Genomic DNA, 26,148 nt, shown 5'->3' with positions numbered 1-26,148 from the left:
AATCTGAACTTTTTGCAAGTTGTTTAGAGACCCTTTTGTAATGAGCAACCATTAAGTTAAAAAATTATAGGTGCCTCTTCCTAAGATTTGGGTGAGCCACTACCACTCACAATAGAAGAGTACTGGGCTAGTTTTCCCATCTATGATGTTTTGACATCCGAGCCATAATTTAATGTTTACTTTTCCTTTTTAAATCCACAGTCTTGAAAAAGGTGTAACTTTTCCAAACAGTTCCATAGGTTTTTGTTCTTCCCTCCCTCAGCTACTATAATGGCTGACCCACATACTATTGCAGCAATTTGATTTTGTCCTTGCTTTGTGAGTTGAAAAGATTTTTGGGTGGGTGCGACACAATCTTCTCATTTTCGAAATGAGCACCCTGATTCACCAGGCGAGTTTGCAGCTCATTGACTCAAGAGGATGCTCCAACACACCCTGCACAGAAGGAAGATTTCATGAGGATCAGCTCTATCTGTTATCCTTTCCTTTTTAATTTCCTGAAGGCTATTGGTGATTCAATGGCTCGCTCTCTTTCAGGAATCTGCATCTCCAGTGGAGAAGGCTTTAGACTCCAGGAACTCTGCATTCGAGGCGGCAGTGAGCAACCGGGAAAAATTGGATTTCAACAGAAACTTAAAAGAAGGTGGGAAGGGTGCTTTACAACCATTGCGTTCAGTTAAGTCCACCTCCTTCATTCTTGCCGTCTTTTCTAGGAAGAGGTCATAATTGCATGGCAGAACACAAGCATTCACAGGGTACAAGATTCACGGCATCTCTAGTTAAAATCCCTTGTGTTGCAAAGTAGGAAAAGAACTTGCTGGAAGGGCCTTGTGGAGGTCCTGTCAAGAGGGAGGCAGATGATTGGCTTGGATGCAGTGAAAGGTAGCTACTCATATATCCAGTAGTGGCCGGTGTGGTAGGGCAGAGCTATGGAGCCATCCTCCTGGCACCTTCAATGTTTCAGTTTGCCTGGAAGAGGGGCAGCAAGGAACAATGAGGTTGGGGCTGCACAGTTGCAGCGGTGGAGCCAATCTGGTGCTCCTGTCAACGCATCTTACAGGCCCCACCTCATTGCTGCTGTGCCTCAACCAGATAAGCTGTAGTGGCGACATTGTCAGGATGGCGGCTCTACATCCCAGCTGCACCATGCTGGCCCCTTCCACTTGAATCATTTCCTTTTTGGAGTGGCTCCTTTGCTGCAGGTGGATGTAGTTATACTAACAAATGTGCATAATAATTTTAGAATGTTCATACTGGATCGAATAGTCCGCCCATCCAAGTGTCATGACTTAAAGAGTAAATAACACAGTGGTACCTCGGTTGTCAAATGTAATCCATTCCGGAAGACTGTTCGACTTCTGAAGCCGTTCGACTTCTGAGGCACGTTCGAAAATGGAAGCATTCACTTTTGGGTTTTCGGCGTTCGAAAATTGAAAGGTTCAGCTTCCGAGACACTAAAAAACTGAAGTATTTAGATATAGAATAATCGATCCCCTTCCTTCAGTCCCACCTTTCAGCAGTTGGTTTCTTAAAAAGGCCTAATCATCTTGGCCACTGAGGAATCTGTCCTTGGAGATTTGTCCTCCATGAGCTGATCCAGTCATCATTTTTGTTGTTCCATATGATGAATGTATTGTTTAACATAAACTCTGCGACTTTTCTACTTTCAAATCAGAAAGCCACCTACATGTTGTACACTAACATTCTTATTTCTACAGTGATGCCGACCATTGAGAAGTTACTGTCCAGTGACTGGAAAGAGAGACTTCTGGGAAAAAATCCAATGGAATCCAAAGATGTGAAAGGTGAGCATCTGGTCTGGTTTGGCTGGGGCTGCGTTAAGGCCCAGACCACAGAGAGCAGGCATAATTTGTTCTATTGGTTAGAGAGTGACAGTATTGGACCCCTAGCCCCTCTTTCCCCCACATCAGTTAAGTTAAATTACAAAGCCTACTCATAGTCATTGAATTAATATCACCATAGCTCATAAAGCTTTGCCTTATTACAGAGGATACAAAACCAATGAAATGTAAGACATGGCTTCCCATCATTAGCTAGTGTATCTTGCGAATGTATGTTCTAATACAAGGGTGGGGAACCTGAGGCCCTCCAGAAGTTGCTGGATTACTGCTCCCATAATCCCTGTCCTTGCAGACTGGGGATGATGGGAGTTGTAGTCCTACAACACATGGTGCAAGAACAGGTCCCCAACCCCTGGTCTTTGGTGAGAATTGTATATAATTCACAAAACTGATTGCATGTGGCAGTTTGCTAGGAATAGGCCCCAGAACAAAATCCGTGTTGGGCTGGTTCATCGCAAGGTTTTCAAGGACAAATCTACATATATAATCTTTAAATCCCACACAGAATACTTTGACATAAGAAATTAAGGGAAAAAAGTAAGGAGGTCCAAATTAATTGTGCTCAAAGGTGGTCAAAGAGCTATTTGCCTGCCATCTTTTCTCATTTTATTTTTTTTAAATCATCTGCCTAAGAGCATTTAGCTAGCTCAAAGGGCTCCTGCCACTACATGCATTGAAATCGGTGTAGCAAGTAATGGCAGGTCTTGATGATGTGCTGCTGTTCTATGGAAAATTTTGCATACATTTTATATTTTACATTCACCCCCCCCCCACCTTTAAAGTCTTTGTAAAATATGTAAAATACACTTAAAATGTATGTAGGATAGCAACATTCCCCCCAAGAGTGACAACACATCATTAAAAATGGATCAATCCTAGTGGGATTTGCCACATGGATTTCAACTGGTACAGCAGAAGCAGCCCCATGCACTAGTTAGCTGCTTTTAGGCAACTGGAATCGCTTTTGAAGGAAGACAGGCCGGCCAGCCTTGAACCACCTCATAAGAAAATTCATAAGAGATTGGGAATCCAGTCCTGTATGGGTTCCAGAGTGAATCCTTGCCCTGAGCATAACATTTGTCCAGGCCGATGGGATCAGGTCTGTCCACTTTAGAATCATGGCTTGCTGGATTCCTCTCTGATCCTCAGAAATCTTGACTGAGTTTGAATTGATCCGTATAGCAGCTAATCAATAAAATCTGCATTTATCTGCATACAGAACAATAGTTCTGAAGGAGGGGAAAGGCATGCATGTCTCCCAGCAGGAGCCATCTTAGAAAAGGCATTTTCTCCTGGGTGGGAGAGTGATGGTGGAATGCCTTATCTGAGAAGGTGCCTCCCCGCTCCCCAATTTTGTGAGTACCTGCATTAAAATGAATTGATTATTATTATTATTATTATTATTATTATTATTATTATTATTATTTTAAAAATCTGCTACCTGATTAATTGCAGCCACCTTTTTAATGAATCAAAAGATATACAGTCAGCTATGCTTAATTGATTATTATACCGTATTTTTCGCCCTATAGGACGCACTTTTTCCCCTCCAAAAATGAAGGGGAAATGTGTGTGCGTCCTATGGGGCGAATGCAGGCTTTCGCTGAAGCCTGGAGAGCGAGAGGGGTCGGTGCACACCGATCCCTCTCACTCTCCAGGCTTCAGGAGAGCCCGACCGCCAGCCCCACAAGCTCGGGGGACAGCGGGGAGGTGGAACGGCGCCATCCCGCTGTCCCCCGACCTGGTTTGGAGGCTGGCGGTGGGGAGAAGCGTGCTTGTCCCTGCTGCCGGCCCCACAAGCTCGGGGGACAGCGGGGAGGCGCAGCGCACCATCCTGCTGTCTCCTGACGTGGTTTGGAGGCTGGCGGAGGGCTTCCGCCTCCCCCAGCCCCGCAAGCTCCCAGAGCGGGCTTCGCTCAGCTCTCTGCAAGTTGTGGGAGCCCGGCACGACTTCACGCTGGGCTCCCACGGCTTGCGGAGAGCTTCCTGTTCTGGGGGCTGGGGTCGGAGGAAGCTCGGGCTTCCCCTGCCCCAGCCCCGTGCCTGGGGGGGGGATAATTTTTTCCCCTTTATTTCCCCCCAAAAAATCTAGGTGCGTCCTATGGGCCGGTGCGTCCTATAGGGCGAAAAATACGGTACATTGCAGACCTAGATTTATCCAACTCTCGGGGGGCAGGGAGCTATGTGTTTAAAGAATGTGTGAAGGCGGTTGTGTGGCTTGATCAGCCAGCCCTGCCTTTCTTGCCCGTGTGTAGCAGTGCCAACCCATGCCATCTGCACATATGGCTGATATGTGAAGGGGCTCTACCTGCCCATTGATGTACACAGGTAGAACTTCATGCGAAGGTGGGACCCTGACTGCTGCCTCCCACCAATTCATGGGGACTTCTGTGTGTGCAGATGAGCATGTGAGTAGATCCCCTTCATAAACTGATGGAACAGGGAGCCTTGATCCCTGTGCAAATAGTCATCAGGCACAGGGCTAATCTACCTAGTCCCCTTACACTTTCTTTCATTGTGTGTGTGTTGTTTGAACCACCTTCACTCTCCACAAAGTTCTTAATGAATTAAATGTCGCAGACCTACATTTACAAACTCTCTTCCTGTCCTTCTTCCTCTTCCTCTTTTCCTTTGGGCTCTTGTTTGTCCCAGGAACCCAAGAAAGCCTGGCAGAGAAGGAGTTGCAGCTGCTGGTCATGATTAACCAGCTGTCCATCCTGCGGGACCAGCTGCTGACTGCCCACTCGGAGCAGAAGAACATGGCAGCTATGCTGTTTGAGAAGCAGCAGCAACAGATGGAACTGGCCAGGCAGCAGCAGGAACAGGTAGGAAGTAGAACACAACTTTGGGGCTGTGTTTGCCCTTCTCAACCTTTGGGATAGGTCTTCAGGAAGTGGCTTGGATGCAGGTTGGCCAGAGCCCATGTGACCTTGGCAAAGAATTTTGTCAATTCTGTCCCTGATATAATAGTGCTACAGGAGTTACTGGCACTTTACATATCTCAAGTGATTTAGGAGCGAAAAAATTTAGAAGTAGTGTAGCTGGTGTGGGAGTCACAATGCAGTGAGAGTCACTCACACAATCTGTTCTAAAGCACTAAAAGCCTTACTACACAGGTAGGTGCCAAGTAAGTTTTACTAGGTACAAATCCATCAAAATTAATCAAGATGACTCAGTTAGGACCAGTAACATCAGTGGGTTGACTCTGGATTTACTCTGGTTAAAACTGAGTTGAATATCACCCTTATTTGGAATGGGAAAACTGGTGTAAAGTGAACAGGTTCGCAAGTCACATATTATCTTCTGGTGATGCTGGTGGGAATAGGTAGATTTGGGCTACTGTATGGTGACAGGGAAGAGTTAAAAGTTTTATTAGCTCTGGCCATACACAGCATAATCCTATGCATATTTAATCTGGTGCAAGCCTCACTAGGATTACAATTGTAGCCTTAAAAAATGGAATACAGTTATAATTACACAGTATTTGCAATCATGAGAATTTGGGGGTGAGTGGGAGAACCAGCTATTAATGATAGTAACTTTCCCCCATGCATGTAGAATTCAGCCCCACAAACTACTTACAATGAGCTACATGAATTATAAATGTAGTTTGATCAATGTCTATAGAACTGTAATGCTTAAGTGCAATTATGACCACTTTACAGTGATTTGTGAATCACGTTGATTCATCTCTCTGTATATCCTTGCCTGCTGGAATTCTTAGATCCTCATGTTAAAAAGTGTACAGTTTCCATGGTATGTGTGAATATGGAGGAAAAATTAGGAAAACATACAGAACAAAAAGGAAAGTTTTTTTAAAAAACACCAAAACTAAAGAAAACATTATTGTTTCAACCTTGTGATTTCCAAGTCCATCAGTCAAGACTTTTCAAAGGTTCATTTCCCCATTTTAAGGTGTATAATGATCAAGCAGTTGTTAACATTGAAGAATAATTGCAACATGCACGTCAGCTGCACTTTGACACCTGTTGTATTTCTGAAATGATAAACCAAGTAGCAGTCATAGTTATGTACAAATTAGTTGCCAGTTTATATTCATCATAGGACTAAGACAAGTTTACAGCCCCTGTAGGATACAAGTAAACACCGGGTTTGCCACGATTCACGCATGCACGGAAGCGGCTTCTGCCATCTGTGTGTGCGCAGAAGTGGCTGCCGCTGAATGTGCACGCGCACAAGATGCCTCTTCTAACGTACTGTTTCGACCAGTGGACGGACCTCCGGAACTGAACAATTTTAAGAAAATGAGATTCCAGAGGAGTGGGCATATTAGTTTGCTGCGGCAAAGAAGATGAAATCTCCTGTGAAGTCATCAAAACTACCTATTTTATTGCCACTTGAGTCTTTTAAGTAAGGACAGTCATTTACTTCATCAGGTGTGGTTATGCATTGCAGTGCTACCAAATTTGAGAGAGAGAGAGCCTTCATAATTTAGAAGTAATCCCAAGAGCTTAGATTTTAGGATGAGGTTAGGTATTGGGATACCACTGCCTAACTCCAACTCTGCAGAACCATCAAATGCTACCACTTTTCAGGCCCAGTTCTAATGTAATGCTGTACACATTATATCAGGGGACATGAGCCTGTGGTCCTCCAGTTGTTGCTGGATATCTGGATGGATGCAGGTTCCTCACCCTGCATTATATTCTTGTTTTCTGCTCTATAATGTGCAAATCTGATACCAGATTGATTCAAATAATGTGCTCATTCACCTCTTCCTTACAAATACTCAAGCTTGGCTTGTGGAAGGGCTGGGAGGTTCTCCTTTGTGATAAAGATGGAGAAGCGCTTGGGAAAGCTGGATGGGAAGTGCCATGTGTCTTGAGGTTCTCAATGCCTAGTTCATAGGCAGCAGCTCTCATGGGCTGCCTGTGTTCATTTGGCCCCTTGGCCCTTCATAGTCTTCTCCTCTTGCAGATTGCCAAGCAACAGCAACAGCTGATCCAGCAGCAACACAAGATCAACCTGCTACAGCAGCAAATCCAGGTAAAAGGGGTCTCCTTTCCCCCTGCACATAGCAAGGAAGATAGACTGAAAATCAGGAGACAAATGTTTGGCACCTGGCTCTGCCAGATGTTCCCTGTGTAACTAGGTTAGGAGTGTCACATGAATTCTTTTTCTAGCTGTCCAGAAATTAACATAGAAGCAGGACAATAGTGAATTGAACATGGATTCAAACCGTAAGATAGGTCTGCCAATGGCTGCAAATCTAAACCCCTTATTTAAAAGTAAATCCCATCAAAATCCATGGGTATCACTTCAAAGTGAATGTGTTTTAGACTGGGGTGTATGTTGTACATCAGGGGTGGGTAATCTTGTGGCCCACAGTTCTGATTAGGCTTGTCATGCTTCCCCATTTGGTCTCTGAGCCCACCTGCCTTATACCTGAAGTCATCTATGACATCAGTTATGGGGCAGGTAAAGATTTTTTTTAGCTATAAAGGGGCTGGTGGCACCTGCAAAGCCCTGTGCATATTGCCCTGTGCAGCTCTTTGCAAGCCTTGGCAATTGTCTGATCGCTGGTGTTTGCAGATAGCTGTGTATATAGTGCTTTAAAGCCCTAACAACCAGCTAATCATCAGGGCTTCAAAGCACCACATGTGGCTCTCTGCAAGGACTCAAGAGCAGCTGATTGTTACCCTTTTAGTAGAAGATTCCAGGGATTGAACCCAGGACCTTCCGCATTCAAAGCACGTGCTCTACCACTAAGCCATAGGCCCTTCACTTTGAAGGCAAATTGATCAAAGCCATTGTGCAGAGGGGAGGTCCTAATTTCCCTCCTGCACTGCAGCCCCTGTCCAATTCGCCCTCCTGCATTGCAAATTCCCACCATCCCATCCCTTCTGGCTCCCTTGAGCACAGAAAAGGAAAAAAATGGCACTGGAAATGCATTTCCCCATCTCATTCTCACTGTAGCTTCAGCCTTCCCTCCACTGCAGTATGGCGTGGTTGTACCTCCATAGATATGTTGGGAGGGTACAGAAAGGTAGGCGGTTCGAATCCCTGAGACAGGGTGAGCTCCCGTTACTCGGTCCCTGCTCCTGCCCACCTAGCAGTTCGAAAACACATCAAAGTGCAAGTAGATAAGTAGGTGCCGCTCCGGCGTGAAGGTAAACGGCGTTTCCGTGCGCTGCTCTGGTTTCGCCAGAAGCAGCTTAGTCATGCTGGCCACATGAACTGGAAAAACTGTCTGCGGAAATGGACAAAAGCCAGCTCCCTTGGCCTGTAAAGTGAGATGAGCGCTACAACCCCAGAGTCCTTCGTGATTGGACTTAATTGTCAGGGGTCCCTTTACCTAATGGAGTGAAAAGTAAGAAAGCCATAGAGATCTCTCCACAACTTCACACGATCTTGGATAAGTCTTTTTGGATAGATTCTGTTGTTCCCTAAAGGCAATGCTTTTTTTTCTGGAGAAACAGGAGCTGGTCCTCAACATGAAGTTGTTACAATAAGCATGGACGTAGCCAGCATTTTTGTTTGGGGGAGGCAGGCTTTGGGGGGGCAAAACCTCAGATTTGTGTTGATTTGTATTGATTGGGGGGCAGGTGCCCCTCTCGGCTACACCCATGACAGTAAATGTCACATTTTTAACCAAAAAAAGAGGTGCCAGTACTACGTACCCTTGAGTACCCCCTAGAAAAAGCACTGCTTAAAGGTAACTTTGTCTTTGGCTCTGTTTTTCTGTCTGTCTGTCTGTCTGTCCCCCGCACCCTTTTCTCTCCAGCAGGTCAACATGCCCTATGTAATGATTCCAGCCTTTCCTCCCAGCCACCAGCCTCTTTCGGTCTCCCCAGATCCTCAAATGGCACTTCCCATCCAGCCAATCCCTTGTAAACCAGGTACGAAGAGGCCAAGAAAAGTGTTGAATTCTGCTTAATGAGACACAGTCTTTCTGAGTGCTTCTGCACAGTTGTCTTGCGTGTCCATGGGACCACACAAGTCTATGCGGTTGGCAAACTTACCGCATTTTTCGCCCTATAAGACGCACCAGACCACAAGACGCACCTAGTTTTTGGAAGAGGAAAACAAGGGAAAAAAATTCTGCATCTCAGAAGCCAGAATAGCAAGAGGGATCGCTGCGCAGTGAAAGCAGCAATCCCTCTTGCTGTTCTGGCTTCTGGGATAGCTGCATAGCCTGCATTCGCTCCATAAGACGCACATACATTTCCCCTTACTTTTTAGGAGTGAAAAAGTGAGTCTTATAGAGCAAAAAAGACGGTAGTATCTTCGATTAAAGCCAAATCAGTCAGGCTTATTGGATTTAAAGAGCTGGTTCCAGCTAGCCTATCTTGGCCTTCACTTGAGTCAGCAAAAAGTTTGGGGCTAGCCTTGCCTCAGAAAAGGGCCACGAAACCATCCAGGATTACAGTTAGTGGCCCTGCAGCTGTGGCAGAAAATCCCAAATTGTCTTGGTAGGGTCTTGGAGAAACTGGCAGAGCTTTATGGTCTGGGCCGCACAGTCACGAGGGAAGGCCTCTGTCCCCTGCCCCCCACCCTGCCAAGTGCTGCATCTGTAGGAACTGTTTTGGGGAAAGCTCATTTGGGCTCCCCTGATCCTCAGAGGAGTCTGTGGTTTAGTTATTGGAGGTGTTTTCCCAGGGTGTAGGGGATAAGATGTAGGCTCCAATGCCAGTGGATTCACGTGAGAAGGACCAGTGTGTGGATCTGTCTCCTCCTGCTGTCATAGGAAGACTCTGCATCAGAGGACCATGACTCCCTCAAATGCTCAGAGATACACACCAGGGAACTATTGATTAGCTCTTAAACCAATTTCAATTTTATGCAAACCTGTCTTGGGTTGCCTAGCCCTGAGAGCCCCGTTTGAGTTTCCTAGCTCTTAATGCAGAAAGCTTGCGATTCCTGGCGAGATTTCGCTGGGAGAAAGATTTGAGCAGCTGTTTGATTTGATAACTGATCTTCGACTGTTCTCTTTCCTGTCCCATCTGCAGTGGAGTACCCCATGCAACTGCTGCACAGCCCCCCTCTGTCCGCACTGAAGAGACCTGCAAGCTCAGGCCACCTACAGATCCAGGTGCAACCCCCAACCTGTTTTCTCTGTGGGCTCCCAAACTCCCCTTGGAATGCGCTTCTACTCTCCTCCTCTCCTTCCTTTTCAGGAATCTTCACAGCCACTGAACTTAACAGCAAAGCCCAAAGGCTCCGAGCTCCCCAATTCCTCCAGCTCACCCAGCTTAAAGATCAGCAGCTGCCAGTCCCTCACTCCTAACCATGGGGTCTCTCAGGAGCTGCAGACCAGCCCTCCCAGCCTCCCTTTGGGTAAGTGTTAAGTTGTAGGTGAACATATCAGACGACACAGTGATTCTTCAAACAGCTCTTGTTTATTCACAGGCCAGAACAGAACTGAACTGAAGGGTTCAGCCAGCCTGCTTATATAGAGCTCCACTACAACACAACAGTAACCACTTTCTGTAACTATCCAATCACTGAACGTCACTTTCAATCCCTTATTTGCATATGTGGACCTGAGTGAAAACTATCTATAGTATCCCCCTGCTGGCCCAGGGTGAGAACTTCAGTACATAACAGTAAGGCTGTGGAAATTCCCCCTGCTCAGATTCCGAGCTGGCACAGAAGTGCTTCTGCATTTGAATGACAACTGCAAGCTCATGATTTGTTACCTTGCTCTCTTGATTTGCTGTGGGAAAAGATCTGCACCCATCTCTGGATTTAGGAAGGACTTGAACCTGGCATTTCTTGGGATTCTGTTTGGCATTGTCTTTGTCTGTTGGTCCTGCTGCACCAGTGTTGGAAGGGGAAAGGCTGTAACTCATTGGTAGAAAATGTTCCAGGTTCAATTCCTGGAATCTCCAGGCAGGACTAAGGAAGACTGGAGAGCTGCTGTCAGTCAGTGGAGGCAATGCTCAGTCCTGGTCTAACTCAGTATAACACAACTTCATATCAGTTATGTCCACATGCTCTGTTTAAATGTGTTTCATTTAATATATGTTTAAATTTTCAGTAATTTAAAATCCCAAGCCTGCTTGTGTATGGCAGTTTTTTGCTTTGGTTTTGAAAAGGAAGATACCATGAGAAATATATTTTCACTCTAGAGTTAGAGTAAGGTTACCAGACATCCCCATTTCCCGGGGACAGTCCCCAGATTTACAAATCAGTCCCCACACAAAATCCATTGAAGTTGAAAAGTGTCCCTGGATTCATTTAAAAAAATCTGGTAACCATACTTAGAAGACAATGGATCTAAGACTGCTGGAACTGGAACTTAAGTGGCATGCCTTTCTTCCGCAAATACCTTTCTGAGAATGGGCTCTGTGCAAGGGCACCAGATATCCCTGCTTGATCTTGTGACACTGATTCCATTTTTAAATTTCAGGGTTCCTGGGGGAGGGAGATGCTATCACCAAAGCAATCCAGGATGCCCGACAGCTTCTGCACAGCCAAAGCAGAGCGTTGGATGGATCTCCAAATCATCCCTATAGGAAGGTAAGTGGTATTTCTGAGACAGGTTTGGTCTTAAAGAGGGAGAGAGTCAGGATTTCCGTACTGTTTCAGGCATTGTACTTATGCATGTGTGTTTGCCTTGTTCATTTATGAACATTTATTCTGTATATGAAGACAGGAGTGCCTGGCGTGCTCTGGTCCATGGGGTCACGAAGAGTCGGACACAACTAAACGACTAAACAACAACAATTCTGTATATATAAAACCTTAGAACTCCTATAACACCCTGAAGATGCACTCTCTGTTAAAAGTCAGGTGTGAAAACCATATTTTTGAGGAAGTAGATACGAATAAGTATAATGTGGAATCTGTAGAGGGATAGACCCATCACCTGTAAGGAAAGTAACTGGTACCCAAGTTTTCAAAGTCCACTTTTGTAATAGCGAAGAATGAACTTGCCAAGACTCAATTAGGAATGGACTCATTTATAATGAGCTAATTGGAACTTGGTTTGGACTTGAATTTAGGTATACATTTTTAAGCTTGAGGCATGCTGAGCTTTTGCTTCTAGTGAGATCATCAGGAATATGAGAAGGCTTGTGAGCTTCTTAGTTGAGCTTCTACCCCAATAGACAATGTAGTGAGGCTTCCACAATTACCTCCACTGCCCCTTCTTTTTGCCCCAAAATATACTCTGCAAAGGCAACAAGCAGGGATGATGCTGCAGTCTAGATCAGGCATCCCCAACCTTTGGCCCCCCAGATGTTTTGGACTACAATTCCCATTATACCTGACCACTGGTCCTGTTAGCTAGGGATCAAGGGAGTTGTAGGCCAAAACATCTGGAGGGCCACAGGTTGGGGATGCCAGGTCTAGATGGAGCAACAGCATCCCAGGTACCAGGTTCCCTGGGAACTGCAGTCTCTCAGCTCTTCAGCTTTCTTATTAAGACTCTAGAATCTTTGGGGAATTATATTTTCCAGGACTTCCCATGCTGCTGCAGGACCTAAGCTGTAACAGTAGTGGCCCTTTTCATCACCTCCAACACTGCCAGATTGATTCAGTGGGTAAGGGAAGAGGTGTGGCAGTGGGGAGGCTGTTGCTGGAACCAAACAAATTATAATCTGATTCTGGACCTTGGAAGGTTGGGGGTTGGCTCAGGATTAGCCCAGAAGTTCTGAACTGGGAAGCTTGTGCCCTGAACTCCCCAATTCTGAACTTCAGGAGCATCACTAAATAGAATTCTTGCTCTGTTGTCATAAAGTTACAAGAAGATCTTGCTCCCATGACTTTTGTCTTTAGAGTGATGCTTTTAGAAGTGATCTAGAATGATTGTTGGAGTTTCCAGTCTGGTTTCAATGGGGCTTCCCTCTAAATTGAGGGGATTCTGAAATTTTCCTGCCCTGCTTGCTGAGTTCAAACATGGTGGTGTGTCCTAAACAACCTTTCCAGGCCCCTTTGTCTTGCAGAAGGTGCTGGCATGCTGGTCTTGGGCTGGTCCTTGGCTGTCCAGTCAAGGAGCGGCTTTTAGGCTATGCAGTCCTGCATTTGGGGGCTCCTTATTTCTTAAAAGTCATTTACTTTTGACTAACAAGTAAAAGCATACAGTCTTTATTTAGCCTTTATTTATTTATTGTTTAGGGAAGTTTTTAATATTTAATGCTGTATTGTTTTTAACACTCAATTGGGAGCCACCCAGAGTGGGTGGGGATACTCAGCCACATGGGCGGGGTATAAATAAATAAATAAACAAATTATTATTATTATTATTATTATTATTATTATTATTATTATTATTATTATTATCATCATCATCATCATCATCATCATCATCATCATCATCATCATCTCAGCTATCTGCCAATCTCCCATTCCCACCACCCTTCTGAGTAATACCCCTCCCCACCTGGCAACTTCTGTTTCAGTGTATCTGAAGAAGTGTGCATGCACACGAAAGCTCATACCAAGAACTAACTTAGTTGGTCTTTAAGGTGCTACTGGAAGGAATTTTTTTATTTTGACTATGGCAGACCAACACGGCTACCTATCTGTAACTATCATCATCATTATTATTATTATCATCATTATTATTATTAGCAAAAAGTGCATGCCAGTAAATGCTTCAGTTGAAGTTTTCATTTGAGTTACTCCTAACCTTGCTTGCCCTGGTAAAATTCAGTAAACCACCTTCCCATGTGCTTTCAGGACCACGTCAGCTTGGATTCTTCACCTGCAAAAGAACAGGTGGATGAGACTTCTTTGCAGAGACTGGATGAGTCCATGCTAACCTGTGATGGGGATGGTAATGATAGTTGATCATAAAAAATTATCTATGGTAGAATTGGATGCCCCCCGTTTCTGCTCCTCATAGGTGCTTCTGCTGCAGTTAACATCTTTCAGGTCTCCAAAGCCCAATAATCGGGGTGGGGGAAAGGCAAAGCTGAAAAATCCCATTTAGTTTGTATAATGAGATTCCTCCCCCATGGACTTTACAAGTTCTCAGCTTCTTTACGGTTCCACACTCAGCTGATATGCAGAAACCACATTGTGCTATCTATAGCTGGTGTAGGAGACCTTTGGCTCTGCAGACATTGCTGAACTTCAACTCCCATCAGCCCAAGCGAGCATGATGAATGGCCAGGGAGTTGTAGCTCTGCAACACCTGGAGGGCCAAAGGTTCTCCACACATGGCCTATAGGTAGCACAATGTGGTTTCCACATGTCAGCTGTAAGTGAAACTGCAAAGAAGCTGAAAATTTGTGAAGTCCATGGTTTGGGGAGGGCAGGACTGCTGCCTCTAACTGCAGAGGCAGACTTTACCCACCAATATCTCTCTCCTCTATTAATCTGTTGAATCCTATTTTAAAGCCATCTAGGTTAGTGGCCATCGCTGCCTCTTGTGGAAGCGAGTTCCCTAGTTGAACCACGCACTGCATGAAGAAGTATTTTCTTTTCTAAACTGAGTCTGTTGCTTGCTCCTAAATGCCCTAATCCTTTGCCAGTTCTGTTTGGCTTGGCTTTGCCGGTGTCTCTATAGTGGCTGTTCCTTGGTCTTTCCTTCACAGGCTCACGACATTTCCCCGAATCCAGGAACAACAACCACATAAAGCGTCCCATGAATGCCTTTATGGTGTGGGCCAAGGACGAGAGACGGAAGATCTTGCAGGCCTTCCCAGACATGCACAACTCAAGCATCAGTAAGATTTTAGGTAAGTCTGTGGGCGGGTGTCCTTATTCGTTCTGCTCCCCCCCCCCTTCCCCTCCATGGCTTTTGGGATTCCTGTAAGGCACATTGTTAGCCCCATGCACCCTCAGGCAAGGAATTACTGCTAATCTCATGCAGGTTACCAGCAGGCTGTGCGCTAGGATAAAAGCACAAAAGCAAATCCTCCTCATATTCTCTCTCTCTTTCTCTCTCAGCTGTCTTGATTCTTTGGCTCTGACACCTGAGCACACAAGCAGATGTGAAAGCAGCCTTTTCTATTTTTTAAGGTCTTTTTTTGCTTTAGAAAAAAAGAGAGCAAAAACCCACATGTGCAGAGGAAGCCCATTCTCAGGGAGCTATAGATACAGCTGTGGTTGTGGGCCTTTTTTTTTCTTTTGCAAGCTAGTGACATAAACTGCTGGCTTTGCACTGACCTAGAGAAGCAGTTCTAGGTCTTGCTTGGCAGCTGTGAAGTCAGCAGGCAGCCAGCTTTTCCCAGTAGCCCTCAGGAGTGAGCCTGTACAGACTTAGCACTTCTTCCATTCAGCAGCAAGCCTATTCTGTCTCTTGTTCTTTAGAGCTTTGCTGCTGGAAGAAGGAACAAAATAAGGCTTCCTTCCAGGAACAGGATTCTGAGCTGCGGGTTGGTGGGAGGCAGTCTGTGGACTGCTGCCAACCCAAGGAACTGGTGCTTGAAAACCTGGAACTTAGAAGAGAGGTTTCCAGTAGGCGATTTTCTCTCTTCACACCAGCATGCAGCTGACCTAAGATGCCGGGCATGTGAAGTTATTCTGAAATTCACAGCCAGCAGAAATCCTGATCGGTTGGTACTGATGAGTGCTAATTAGGTGGCAATCTACAACATGCCTATATTCATTCTAATCTGCGGGATTACCTGTGGAACCCATGATGATTGGGCAGAAAGGATGGCTTATCACAAACCAGATAAGAGCAGTGCAAGTATCTTGCCTTGGACCACAAGGAAGCAAAGCAGTGTAGGAACTGCTCTGAAAGAGTCATGGAAATGATAAGCAACCTGCATTGACTTCTCTAGTGCTTTTACTGGAATCACAATTAATTATTGGCCATCTAGATTTATCTCTCTTTAAATTATAAATTATTGGCCATCTAGATTTATCTCCCGTTATCACGGTTCCCCGTACAGTGCTACACTAGGCCTTGCCTACTCCTGGATGATCACTGCCCTCAGCAACACTCATGAAACACATGGTTAAAACAAAGGCCTGTGTGTCAGGCCAAATCCCATAGCTTGGAGGTCCACAAAGTGTGGCCTTTGGACCACCAGTGGTCCATGAGCTTCATTGAGATGGCCCATGGTTTGCCTGTGGATTTATGGTTGAAGATGGGAGAAGGCACATCCATTGCAGTGAGTACAGTGGAACCTTGGTTCTCGAACGGCTTAGTTGCCGAACAAATATGCTAGCGAACACTGCAAACCCAGAAGTGAGTGTTCCAGTTTGGCAAAGTATCACCATGACAACCCACAACATTTGAATTGAGAAAGTAGCCCCAGGTTTTTGCAGTGGCCATAGCATGCTGAGCCACTTTATGCATACTTTTCATCCCATAGAAAACCCCCGTGTATGGCAATTATCCCTGTTAGCAAGCTTAACAACCACAGGGGCTTGCTTATAAAGGACCAAAATAATAAGTAGATCTACAGCTTTTGTACCTCCGCAACTTTCCCATCCTGTTTTACAAGCAGTCCAGGTAAGCAATTCTAAGGAATTCTAAGGCCTGGCTGGGGAAAACCTGAGGGCGAAGGAACACTTTTGCTCCAGTCACTGTGGCTTGCCCCAACCCCTGCCTGGTCCTCCACAACTTTTCTTAGACCTGGCAGCTGTATGTTGTTGTTCTGCTACATCAGTGTAGATATACGTACATGGTGCTTTAAAGTTTAACTTAAGGGGGAAAAGACAATGAGTGTCTTGGGACAGGGGCCTGTCAAAAACATTGACTGTGGGGTCAGTAAAGAAAGGGGAATGATGACTTGAGAACTCTTCTTAGTTGCACAGAGCTCACCCAGCTGGTGGGTGGTTTCCAGCCTAAACTATTGAGCAAAAATTGGCATATGCTCTGCCGCTACATTAGAATGAGATTACTTTGTAATCTCTTCTTTGTCAGAGCCAGTAAGCAGGGAACCCAGTTGTAAGAACATGTACCTCTGAAAATTCAGGTTGTGAGAATAAAGTACCATGAGCTTGCTATATAAGGTATATTTTGAAGACTGTTTCAATAAGCATATTTTGAGAAATCATATGATCACTCGTCACCTGAATCTTAACCCAAAATTTAAGTAGAAGATTGTGAACTCTTGGATAATAGCGTACACTCAGTGCGATCCATGTCTACTCAGAAGTAAGTTTCTGTTGAACTCAGTGAGGCTTACTGCCAGGTAAGTGGGCATAGGATTTGAGCCTTAAAAACACAGGGCACTGTTCAATTGCTACATCCACTTGCACAATGGGACTCCCCCACTGTCTGCCATGCACATCCCACACGCTCCCCAAATCTGTTCCAGAAGGTTGCAGGAAGCCCCTAGAAGAGATTTAGAGAGTGCATGGCAGGGAAAAGAGGGAGGAAATGTTCCACTGTGGAAGGAGAAGTCCTTGTGCTGATGGAACACGAGTCTTAGTTCTAGTCTGTCATGTTTTGTTAATGCTAAACAAAAATAACCCTCACTAGCGGCAGGGCTGTCTCACTCAAGCATGTGTTTCCCATGATGTGGCCTAGTGTTGAGCTGTCGCACAGCCTGGGTGGTTATTTAAAGAGGTTGGTGTGGTTTCTGAAGGAGGTCTCAGTCCACTGGTGCTGGGAGTGAACATGTTATGCTTCAGCATTGGAGGTTTGTGGGTTACTCTCCGCATGTTTAATCTGGGCTTGTGTATTGTTGCTAAAATAAAAGTAAGGGCTCTTTATTTAAAGGAGTGCTCTTAACCCACATTGACCTTCAGCATCAAGGGGCCTTGTGGTAGACTGCCTTTTTCACCCCGCAACCTACAGATAGCCACTGTGATGGATTTGTGTTACTTAAACATTACTTATTTGAGAGAGCATATCTCAAAGTTTTCATGAGCTAGCTGGGGGAATTTGCATCAGAATCTTTCTGGCATAGTTTGAAGGTGTGCAAATTTGTATCGTGCCCACATGAACTGCAGCAGCTGAATACTTCACAGATATTAATGAATGTAACACTGGTTGGAGCTGCATCAGGAGACGGTAGAATCGACTAGATCTCTGCTGAATGCAGATGAGGATGTTGCCATTTTTTAACACACTCCATTTTTATTTTTATTACCTACAAGTAGAAATTGGGAAGAGGGAGCTGCTTCATGGTGTGCCAGTTTCTGCTGCAAGGAGGGTTTTTTGTGGTTTTTTGTACTTTGGTAAATATTCATAAATGGCACCCCTGCCTGCAGTCAGAAATGATAATGGTCCATTCTGCCACCTCATTCAGCTGTATTTGCAAATCTGGCCTCAGGACTCATCATTGTTTTGATTTTGAGTTTCTTTAATACAGTGGTGCCTCGCAAGACAAAAATAATCCGTTCCGCGAGTCTCTTCGTCTAGCGGTTTTTTCGTCTTGCGAAGCAACCCTATTAGTGGCTTAGCGGATTAGCGCTATTAGTGGTTTAGCGGATTAGTGGCTAAAAGGCTTAGCGGCTAAAAGGCTATTAGTGGCTTAGCGGCTTAGAAAAAGGGGGGGGGAGCGGGGAAAAATCGGAACACTCGCAAGACGTTTCCGTCTTGCGAAGCAAGCCCATAGGGAAATTCGTCTTGCGAAGCAGCTCAAAAACGGAAAACCCTTTCGTCTAGTGGGTTTTCCGTCTTGCGAGGCATTCATCTTGCGGGGCACCACTGTAGTTAAGGGGTAGTTCAACCCACCCGGCTTTGCTGTAGTTTCCCTCTCCAAGAAGCCTTCACCAAGTGAATTTTGTCCAGGCTGAGTTTCTCCTGAACGCTTGCTGTGTTTGTTGTTTTTAGTCCTGTCTGCCAAAGTAATCTTGGGCTGATTTTCTTCCTCTGCTTCTTCCCCTGCTTGGACGAAACCTTCCATATCTCTCCAGCCTGCATTCTTCACACACTTTCTGGTGGGAATGACAGTAAAGGTCACCCAGCCCAGGGAATTCGAGTTACAGCAGGGCAGCCTATTTTAGCTGTTGCACCTGCTCACCATACCTTGTGCTGGGAAGAATTCAAAAAGAGCAGCATAGGAAGGTGACAGGAAAGGTCAGCAGGAGGGAGGGGTTCTCATTAGCAATAGGTGGGCTGCCTGTTCACTGTGGCTTGTGGCTTTTTATATGGAAATGCTGGATTATCGCAGTGGGCTCTAGGTGGAGCAAGCCCTTGTCTTGGTCTGGAAACTCCAGCTGGTGCAAAACGCTACCACTATCCTGTTTGTGGGGACAGACTATCACCAGCACATAACGCCATGGTTTAAACAGTTTGCTCTGGCTGCTCATATGTTACCAGTCCAAGTTAAAGGTTCTTGTATTAATTTGCAAGGCCCTTAACAAGTGTTAGTGGTCCCCAGGAACTCAAATTCACGACTTGTACCCCCCACAAGCTGTTCATTTGGTATTGTGGGCCTGATTCTGAGGCACTGCCTCCCAGCTGAGATCAGGCAGATCCCCTCCCTGTCAGAACTTTGGGCATTTGAAAAGACCTTCCTGTTCCAGTAAGCATTTTAAGGAAGCTCTCTGTTCCGATGTTTAATTTTCATTGATATTATTCACCATATGCTTTTTGTAATTTTTTATGCACACCATTTAGAAACGTCAGTGATTAAATGGCATATAAATAGCCGAAATAAATAAAATTAATTAAATTCTCACTTGTCTGTATTGGTACTTGGGCCTTGCAGTCTGGCTCTTTTTATCACTTCTCAAGTAATCCAGTGTTTGAAATGTGCAGTGCATCTCTCTGGAATAATAACATATGTAAACAACCATTCTGAGTCAGTGTTTGCTGCTTGACAATAGCTGGGAGTTTCAAATGAAAACTTTTCAGCTATATGTGCTCATTACAAGGTGAAGAAGTCTTTATTAAGCACAGCGTCTCCTGGATTTTGGCGGTTTGATTTTTGGTGTTCATCCTTTTGCAGTGGTTATCTTGTGCTGGGTTAATTTTTTTGTGGATGAGCACTTTCATTATATTTCTTTCGTGTTAATGGATTTCATAGTATATTGTATTTTGTACATTGTCCCTGCGAATAATTTTGGTTTCCTTCTGGTAGTATGAAGCAATATTAACCATGACGTTAGGGTTAGTGTTCAATGAGGACATAAAACATATACCTATTTAAAAACGTGCAAATTGAACACATGGAGGAATCTATGGTCCTTGCTCCTAGCTTAAGTGAATTGAAAATATTTGCCCTTCTTCATTTAAAAGGCACATATGGCATTTTGCAAGGGGATGCGGAGATGTAGGGCTTGTTTTGTTTTTGAAATGGGTGCTCCATCTGGCATATCCATTACCTTGATCAAGTCTTGCACAATTTCTAGATGAGCACTATTCCCTGTATAGGGAAATTTTTAATGTTTGATGTTTTATTCTGCCTTTATATTTGTTGGAAGCCTCCCAGAGAGGTTGGGGCAACCCAGTCAGATGGGTAGGGTACAACTACTTCAACTACTACTACTACTACTACTACTACTACTACTACTACTACGTGATCTACCTGATGCAGCCTGTTTGTTGTAATTTATGGCCTGCTGAACAACCCATTTTTGTTGGGTTCAGACTTCAGACTTGGAAGAGTAATTGCTTGCCTATATTTCTCATCTCCAACATCACAAATCCATTTATTTTTGTGTCGTCCCTCCCCTTCTCCTTTTGTTTTAAGGACATCCTCTCCTGTTTACATTAAAAAGCAGTATTTTGACTTAGCGCAGAACAGGCTAGCTATACGTGGCTGGAAGCAAGAGCAAAGTAAACTGGTTAAACCTCTCCCTCTGCCTCTTGTTTCCACTTTGCAGGCTCACGATGGAAATCAATGTCAAATCAGGAGAAGCAGCCCTACTATGAGGAGCAGGCTCGGCTCAGCCGCCAGCACCTGGAGAAGTATCCCAATTACAAGTACAAGCCCCGCCCCAAGCGCACCTGCATCGTGGAAGGGAAGCGGCTCCGTGTTGGCGAATACAAGGCATTGATGAGGAATCGGCGCCAGGACGCCAGGCAGGGCTACCTGATTGCGTGAGGCTCCCTGCCCCTTCTCCCCTCTGTTTGCTCCCGAGCCCAGCCAGGACCTTCCTGTTGCTCAGATCCGACTTAGGGAGTGGCTGATTTGGGGAGCAAAATACAGCCCAGCGCGTCCTCTGCAAAGTGCCCTTTGCACAAGCAAAATGTGGGACCATAAGCCTCTGACTGTGGCCAGCAAAAGGCTTCCTTGGTAGTCGCCACAAAGAGGCATGCACATTCTTAAAAATTATGCCTTGGTGGCAAGGACACAGCTGATTTATACTGACCCAGACAAACACTAAACCGGGGGTCTTAACTTTAAGCCTATGGATAGCCTCGCTGACTTTGAAGGGATCACACATGTGATTAAATACTTTGCTGGATCACATCACATCAGCATAGCTGGCACTTCACAGAAGACAGGCAGCCCCGAAAGCCCTTCCCAGGATCTGGAAGCTGGTATCCAGCAAGGGTCGTGGCACACAGCTCCTGTGTTTCACTTGCATTTCCTAGAGGGCAGCATTCCCCAAACACACTGCAATCTAGGTGGATTCTAGACACATTTAGAAATGCTGTGAAAATGCTTTTTTTTAAAAAAAAAAATTTTTAAAAAAATATATTGAATTTGCCATGAGCTCACTATCGCCATCTAGTGTCATATTTGTATAATGCACTTTTATTAGCATCTGTATAGCTGAGTCCCTAGTCCCTTGTGGAGAGGTGGGGTATATGTTAGTGGAGGAGCAGCAGGGAGGAGGCTATAGTTCTCATGCTGTAATGTCTTTTCTAGACCTCAGGGCAGCCAGATGCCTCCTTCCTCTTCGGATCTCATGTACCAGCGGTCAGTTGGGATGCAGCTGGCTTCACCCCTGATGGACCACTACCTGCCCCGTGGCATGGAAGCAAACATGCCAGTCATCATCAACACCCGTAGCCTGAAGCCAGAGGAAGGGGACGGGGCTGAGGACAGTCATTCAGTGCCCGATGGCGAGATGTACCACTACAGCGAAGAAGAGGATTCAGAGGGCGAGGAGAAGAGCGATGGCGAGCTGGTGGTTCTCACAGACTAAGCCAGTGATGCGCAGGGGGAGGGAGGTGTGTGGAAACAGGGGACTTCCCCAGCCTTTGTCCTCTTTCCAGCATCAAAATAATTAGCTGACTTTGGAAGAAGGCGGGAGAGGGCCAAGGAAGAGAGAAAATACCCCCAGGTTCTTCCGCTGTGTGGCTGCAGATTTCCGGGAAGCAGCCAGACCTGTGGGTAGTTGTACCAAGCTGCTGAAAGGAGAGGGGCTGTAGCTCAGTGGCATAGGGGGGGGGCACACTCTGCGTGCAGGAGGTCAATCCCTGGCACTTCCAGTGAAAAGGTTCTTATTCTGAAGAGCCGTTGCCAGTCAAAGTAGATAATACTGGGCTTGATGGACCAATGGTCTGACTCAGTGTTTTCCTAGATGTTTTATATAAAAGACAGACATGGAGCAGAAGAAAGAGAGGATCTGGCCTGTGTGTCATTGGTGTCCATAGTGTTGGTAGGGATTCTTGATCATTCATCATCTTCTCTCTTGAAAGGAAGGAATTTTGGCTCAGGCTTGCTGAATGTGCATGAGGGTCAGGCTCAAAGAGAGGCGCCATTCAAGGAGAGTCTTGGAATGCAGATGACACTGCGACTGTTGAGGGACGTTGCTTCTGCCCTTTGGGTGGAGGCGCAGGGCTCTCTCCCCAAGCTGCTGAGAGTTTATATAGGAGGGAACAAAATCCATTATGGACTGGCAAAGGAGTGCATACAACTGGGAATATAACCTGAAGCCGATCCAGGAATGTAAGATCTCCTGAATCCAACTGAGCAATATAACACTGATCTTTTTGCTCTTTGGAGCAAATGCAAGACTGGGGAGTAGTTTACTCCTAGTCACAACTGCATGTGTCTTCCGTGCAGCATTCAGTTGTGCTGTGGCTTACCAGCAAATCTCTCCTTGTGTCCATTGTTTGCTTGATCTCCTTTCCTTGAAAGCTGGTGTGTGCAGCTGGTTGGACAGAGGCCTCACTTGCTGGTGTTCTGGCCATGTGCACCAGCTTTTAGTAGCCACACAGTCGCCACCAATTTATCTGACCTCTCTGGGGCCTTTCAGTTTTGCTCAAACTGGGTGGAACGCTTGTTCCCTGTATGTTCCGGATGCCTGCCAGTTTTGCATCTCCCTCCCCACCCCAACTCCACTTTTGTCCTGTGTTTGTTTCTTTCTGCTCCCACCGGCCCTGCCAGTAAATTCCCATAGAGCCATTTTTAGCTCTGGACTTGAATGAATAACAACGGACATCTCGGAGGGGCCCTCTTCTACCCTTGGCAGCCCTGGCCCAGTTTTGTAAAATAAGCCACTGCCCGTTTCCCTCCTGTGCTTGTGTGCTTGCCAGTTCTCAGTATACACAGCAGCAGGAGACACCCAGCAGCAGCAGCAGGGTTCAAAACTAACTAGATCCTTAGTGGAGGTCAGGATCCCTTGGTCATATCTGTGAGAAGAGGAGAATCCCAACTCAGGCAGAGATTGTTACGGAATTAATTCTAGTTATGCCACCCTGGTTATGTGTCTCCATAGCATCAGATACCATTGAGTTAAATGGAACTTCCTCCCAGGTAAGCAGGTCTAAGATGGCACAGGTAACAGCAGCTGCTTGCCTTGGATGTGGTGACAGATTCTCAGGCCCCCTCTTGGGAACTGAACCCTGGTTCCCCATCACCTGTGGTTGTTCTGGTACGCAGAGACAGTACCACTGAACATTGATAGGGAGGCATCAGGATGTGCCTCTACTGCCATGGTCTGTGGTTACTATGTTGGCCACAGGGAATCGGGGTTCAGTCCCGGCAAGGAAGCCAGAGATATGGTTAGCACAGCCAAGGAAGGCAGCAGGTGCTTAGAGTTCCTCTCTCCTAACCTGGGGAGATTGTGAGGAAAAATTGCAATACGGGACTCATTCAAGGCCCTGTAATTTGAATGAGTACATTTTAAATCCTTTAATGAATTGGTAACTCTAAATAACTGTGGGCCAATTGCACACACCCTGCCAGGTGTGTTTAGATGTATTTAGATGTCCACCCTGTCAACTTTCTCTACCTGCTGTGGTCACAACACAAGCCCTTCCTTGCTTATTACAGTGGTACCTCTGGTTTCAAATGGGATCCATTCCGGAGGCCCGTTCGCAACATGAATAGTACGCAACCTGCAGCGGCACATCTGCGCACGCGCAGGTTGTAATTCGCTGCTTCTGCGCATGCCTGTGATGTCATTTTGTGCATCTGCGCATTTACCAGAGGCGAAACCTGGAAGTAACCCTTTCCGGTACTTCCGGGTCGCCGCGGGACGCAACCTGAAAAAACGTATCATGAAACAAACATAACATGAGGTATGACTATATACACAAGTCCTCCTTGGCCCAGTGCTGAAGGGGCTTCTCCTGCATCCTTCTGGCCCAGTTCTACTCCCATTTATCCTTTTGTGGAATTGGTCAAAGCAGCTGCAGTAGTTCTGGTACTGATTCACATTGTCCTTGGCCAGTGAGTGGAGAATGCTGAATTTCACCACGTGAAAAGAAGGAAACAGAAGCAGGGGCAGTGAGAGGGAATGTAGAGGGTCATGGTCTTAAAATATATAGATGTATAGTGTGTGTGTGTTTGCATACACCCTTTCCCCCCACCTCATCACACCTGATGACCTTCTTAAACTTCTCTGACAATGTTCTAGCAGAAGCAAAGGCAGAATATAAAAGTAGAGATGCTCCAAAACATGGGAGGCTTTTGCTCTCTACTGGCCAAAGATGGAATGGCATGGAGAAAGCAAAAATAGTAGAAAGATTCTGCCTCATCTCAGTAGTGAAAATGGATAGTCCCTGGCTTTTGACAGGATGGCCGTCCCAAGTGGTAATCCTCCTCCCTCATATCTTGGAACAGTGCATGTATACCACATCTTTTTATTCCAGATGTGGAGATGAACAATGAGAGAAAGGAGGATTGAGTTGGAGGTAAAAGCAATTCAGCTCCACTTCTATTTTTAAGAAAAACTCCCATGTCATCTGAAAAGTCCTTCCTTCTTTGGGCAAAAGTAATTGACAGTGGTACCTCAGGTTACAAACACCACAGGTTACATACTCTGCTAACTTGGAAGCAGTACCTTGGGTTAAGAACTTTACCTCAGGATGAGAACAGAAATCGCGGGCCGGCGGCACAGCGGCAGCGGGAGGCCCCATTAGCTAAAGTGGTACCTCAAGTTAAAAAATGTTTCCGGTTAAGAATGGACCTCCGAAAGGAATCAAGTTTGTAACCAGAGGTACCACTGTATTTAAACATCAACCTTTTTTCTCCACATGACCCAACCTAAGGGACCAATATTTCATTGCTTTCCTTGCATCACAAGCAAAATGGCACTTGCAAGAAGAGTGGCAAGGTGTTCCCCCATTTTTTTTAAAAAAAGGTGAAACCTCTAATTAATGCCCTTGCACCTGGACCCTTGTTCACAAAGGTTTATTCCTCTCTACTGTGTTAAGTCTTTGAGATGTCACACCAGACTCTCTGTTCTCTTTGCCACAACAGACGAATGCAGGAATTCCCTCTGGAACCTGCCCTTGTCTATCATCTTGCCGCCATCCGTGTGACCTGTGCTGGCTGCTTTGGCTCCCCTGACTGGCTTTACCTGCACCCCCCTGGTTATTTATTCCTCCCCAACTCTCATTTATGTTAAAGACAGCTTCATGAGAGCAAAGAAAGGCATGTGACAGGCTCAATGGAGAGGAAGTGAGACAATTAGCTGGGAAATGGGTAAGGCTTTGCCTCTTGCTGTTATCTTTTATAAACACATCCATCTCCCCACCTGCCCACCCTTGTTTCTCTAGCACAGTGTTTCCCAAACGTTTTTGGGCAACGGCACACCTGTGTACTAAAAAAAAATCTCGCGGCACACCACCATTAAAGCCCCGCCCCGTGACGTCAGCGCGCAGCGTCACGCCGGGAGGGACGCACAAAAGTGAACGTTTTTTCCCTCGGCAGCTCCTCTCAGCTGCGCTCAATCCGCCTCCGCGCAGGCTGAGGGAGGGAGGGAGGGGCGCGTGTGACCCGTCTCTGCTGGGAGACCAAACCCAGCGAGACAGAGTCGCGCGGAGGCGCCCAGGCAGCGCTGCCGGCTGCGAGGAGGAGCGCCAGGCAGCAGCAGGAGGCGCGGCCTCTCCTCGCCGCCCCCGCCCCGCCTCTCGCCGCCCGACTCGCCCGCCTCCCTCCAGGCATCTCGCGGCACACCAGCCGGTGTCTCACGGCACACTCGTGTGCCGGGGAACACCGGTTGGGAAACACTGCTCTAGCAACTGGCTGCTGTTTTAGTTTTGTTTTGTCCCCTGTCTCCCCCCCACACACAAAGATATCTGTACATATAGATAGAGCTTTATTTTGTTAATAAGACT

General features: G+C 46.0%; 1 protein-coding gene across 7 annotated transcripts in view; it reads left to right on the top strand.

The window, feature by feature from the left end:
- Nucleotides 1-25,575, top strand: part of SOX13 (SRY-box transcription factor 13) — a 60,364-nt gene extending 34,789 nt beyond the window's left edge. For 3 of the 7 annotated variants that reach the window (XM_081193476.1, XM_081193477.1, XM_081193478.1), the window contains 12 exons: nt 538-643; nt 1,719-1,805; nt 4,515-4,687; nt 6,801-6,869; nt 8,608-8,722; nt 9,833-9,915; nt 10,001-10,160; nt 11,236-11,345; nt 13,509-13,605; nt 14,369-14,512; nt 20,511-20,727; nt 21,503-25,575. In XM_081193476.1, the coding sequence (XP_081049602.1) occupies nt 538-643; nt 1,719-1,805; nt 4,515-4,687; nt 6,801-6,869; nt 8,608-8,722; nt 9,833-9,915; nt 10,001-10,160; nt 11,236-11,345; nt 13,509-13,605; nt 14,369-14,512; nt 20,511-20,727; nt 21,503-21,782 (1,641 nt within the window). In that variant the 3' untranslated portion in view covers nt 21,783-25,575. The other 4 variants (XM_081193479.1, XM_081193480.1, XM_081193481.1 and 1 more) reach the window with 4 other exon arrangements.
- Nucleotides 25,576-26,148: the final 573 nt, after the last annotated feature.

The sequence above is a fragment of the Podarcis bocagei genome (genome assembly GCF_964188305.1).
Source record: "Podarcis bocagei genome assembly, chromosome: 5".
Lineage (NCBI taxonomy): Eukaryota > Metazoa > Chordata > Lepidosauria > Squamata > Lacertidae > Podarcis > Podarcis bocagei.
Note: the sequence above shows the minus strand (reverse complement) of the source record. Positions and strands in the feature narration are given on the sequence as shown.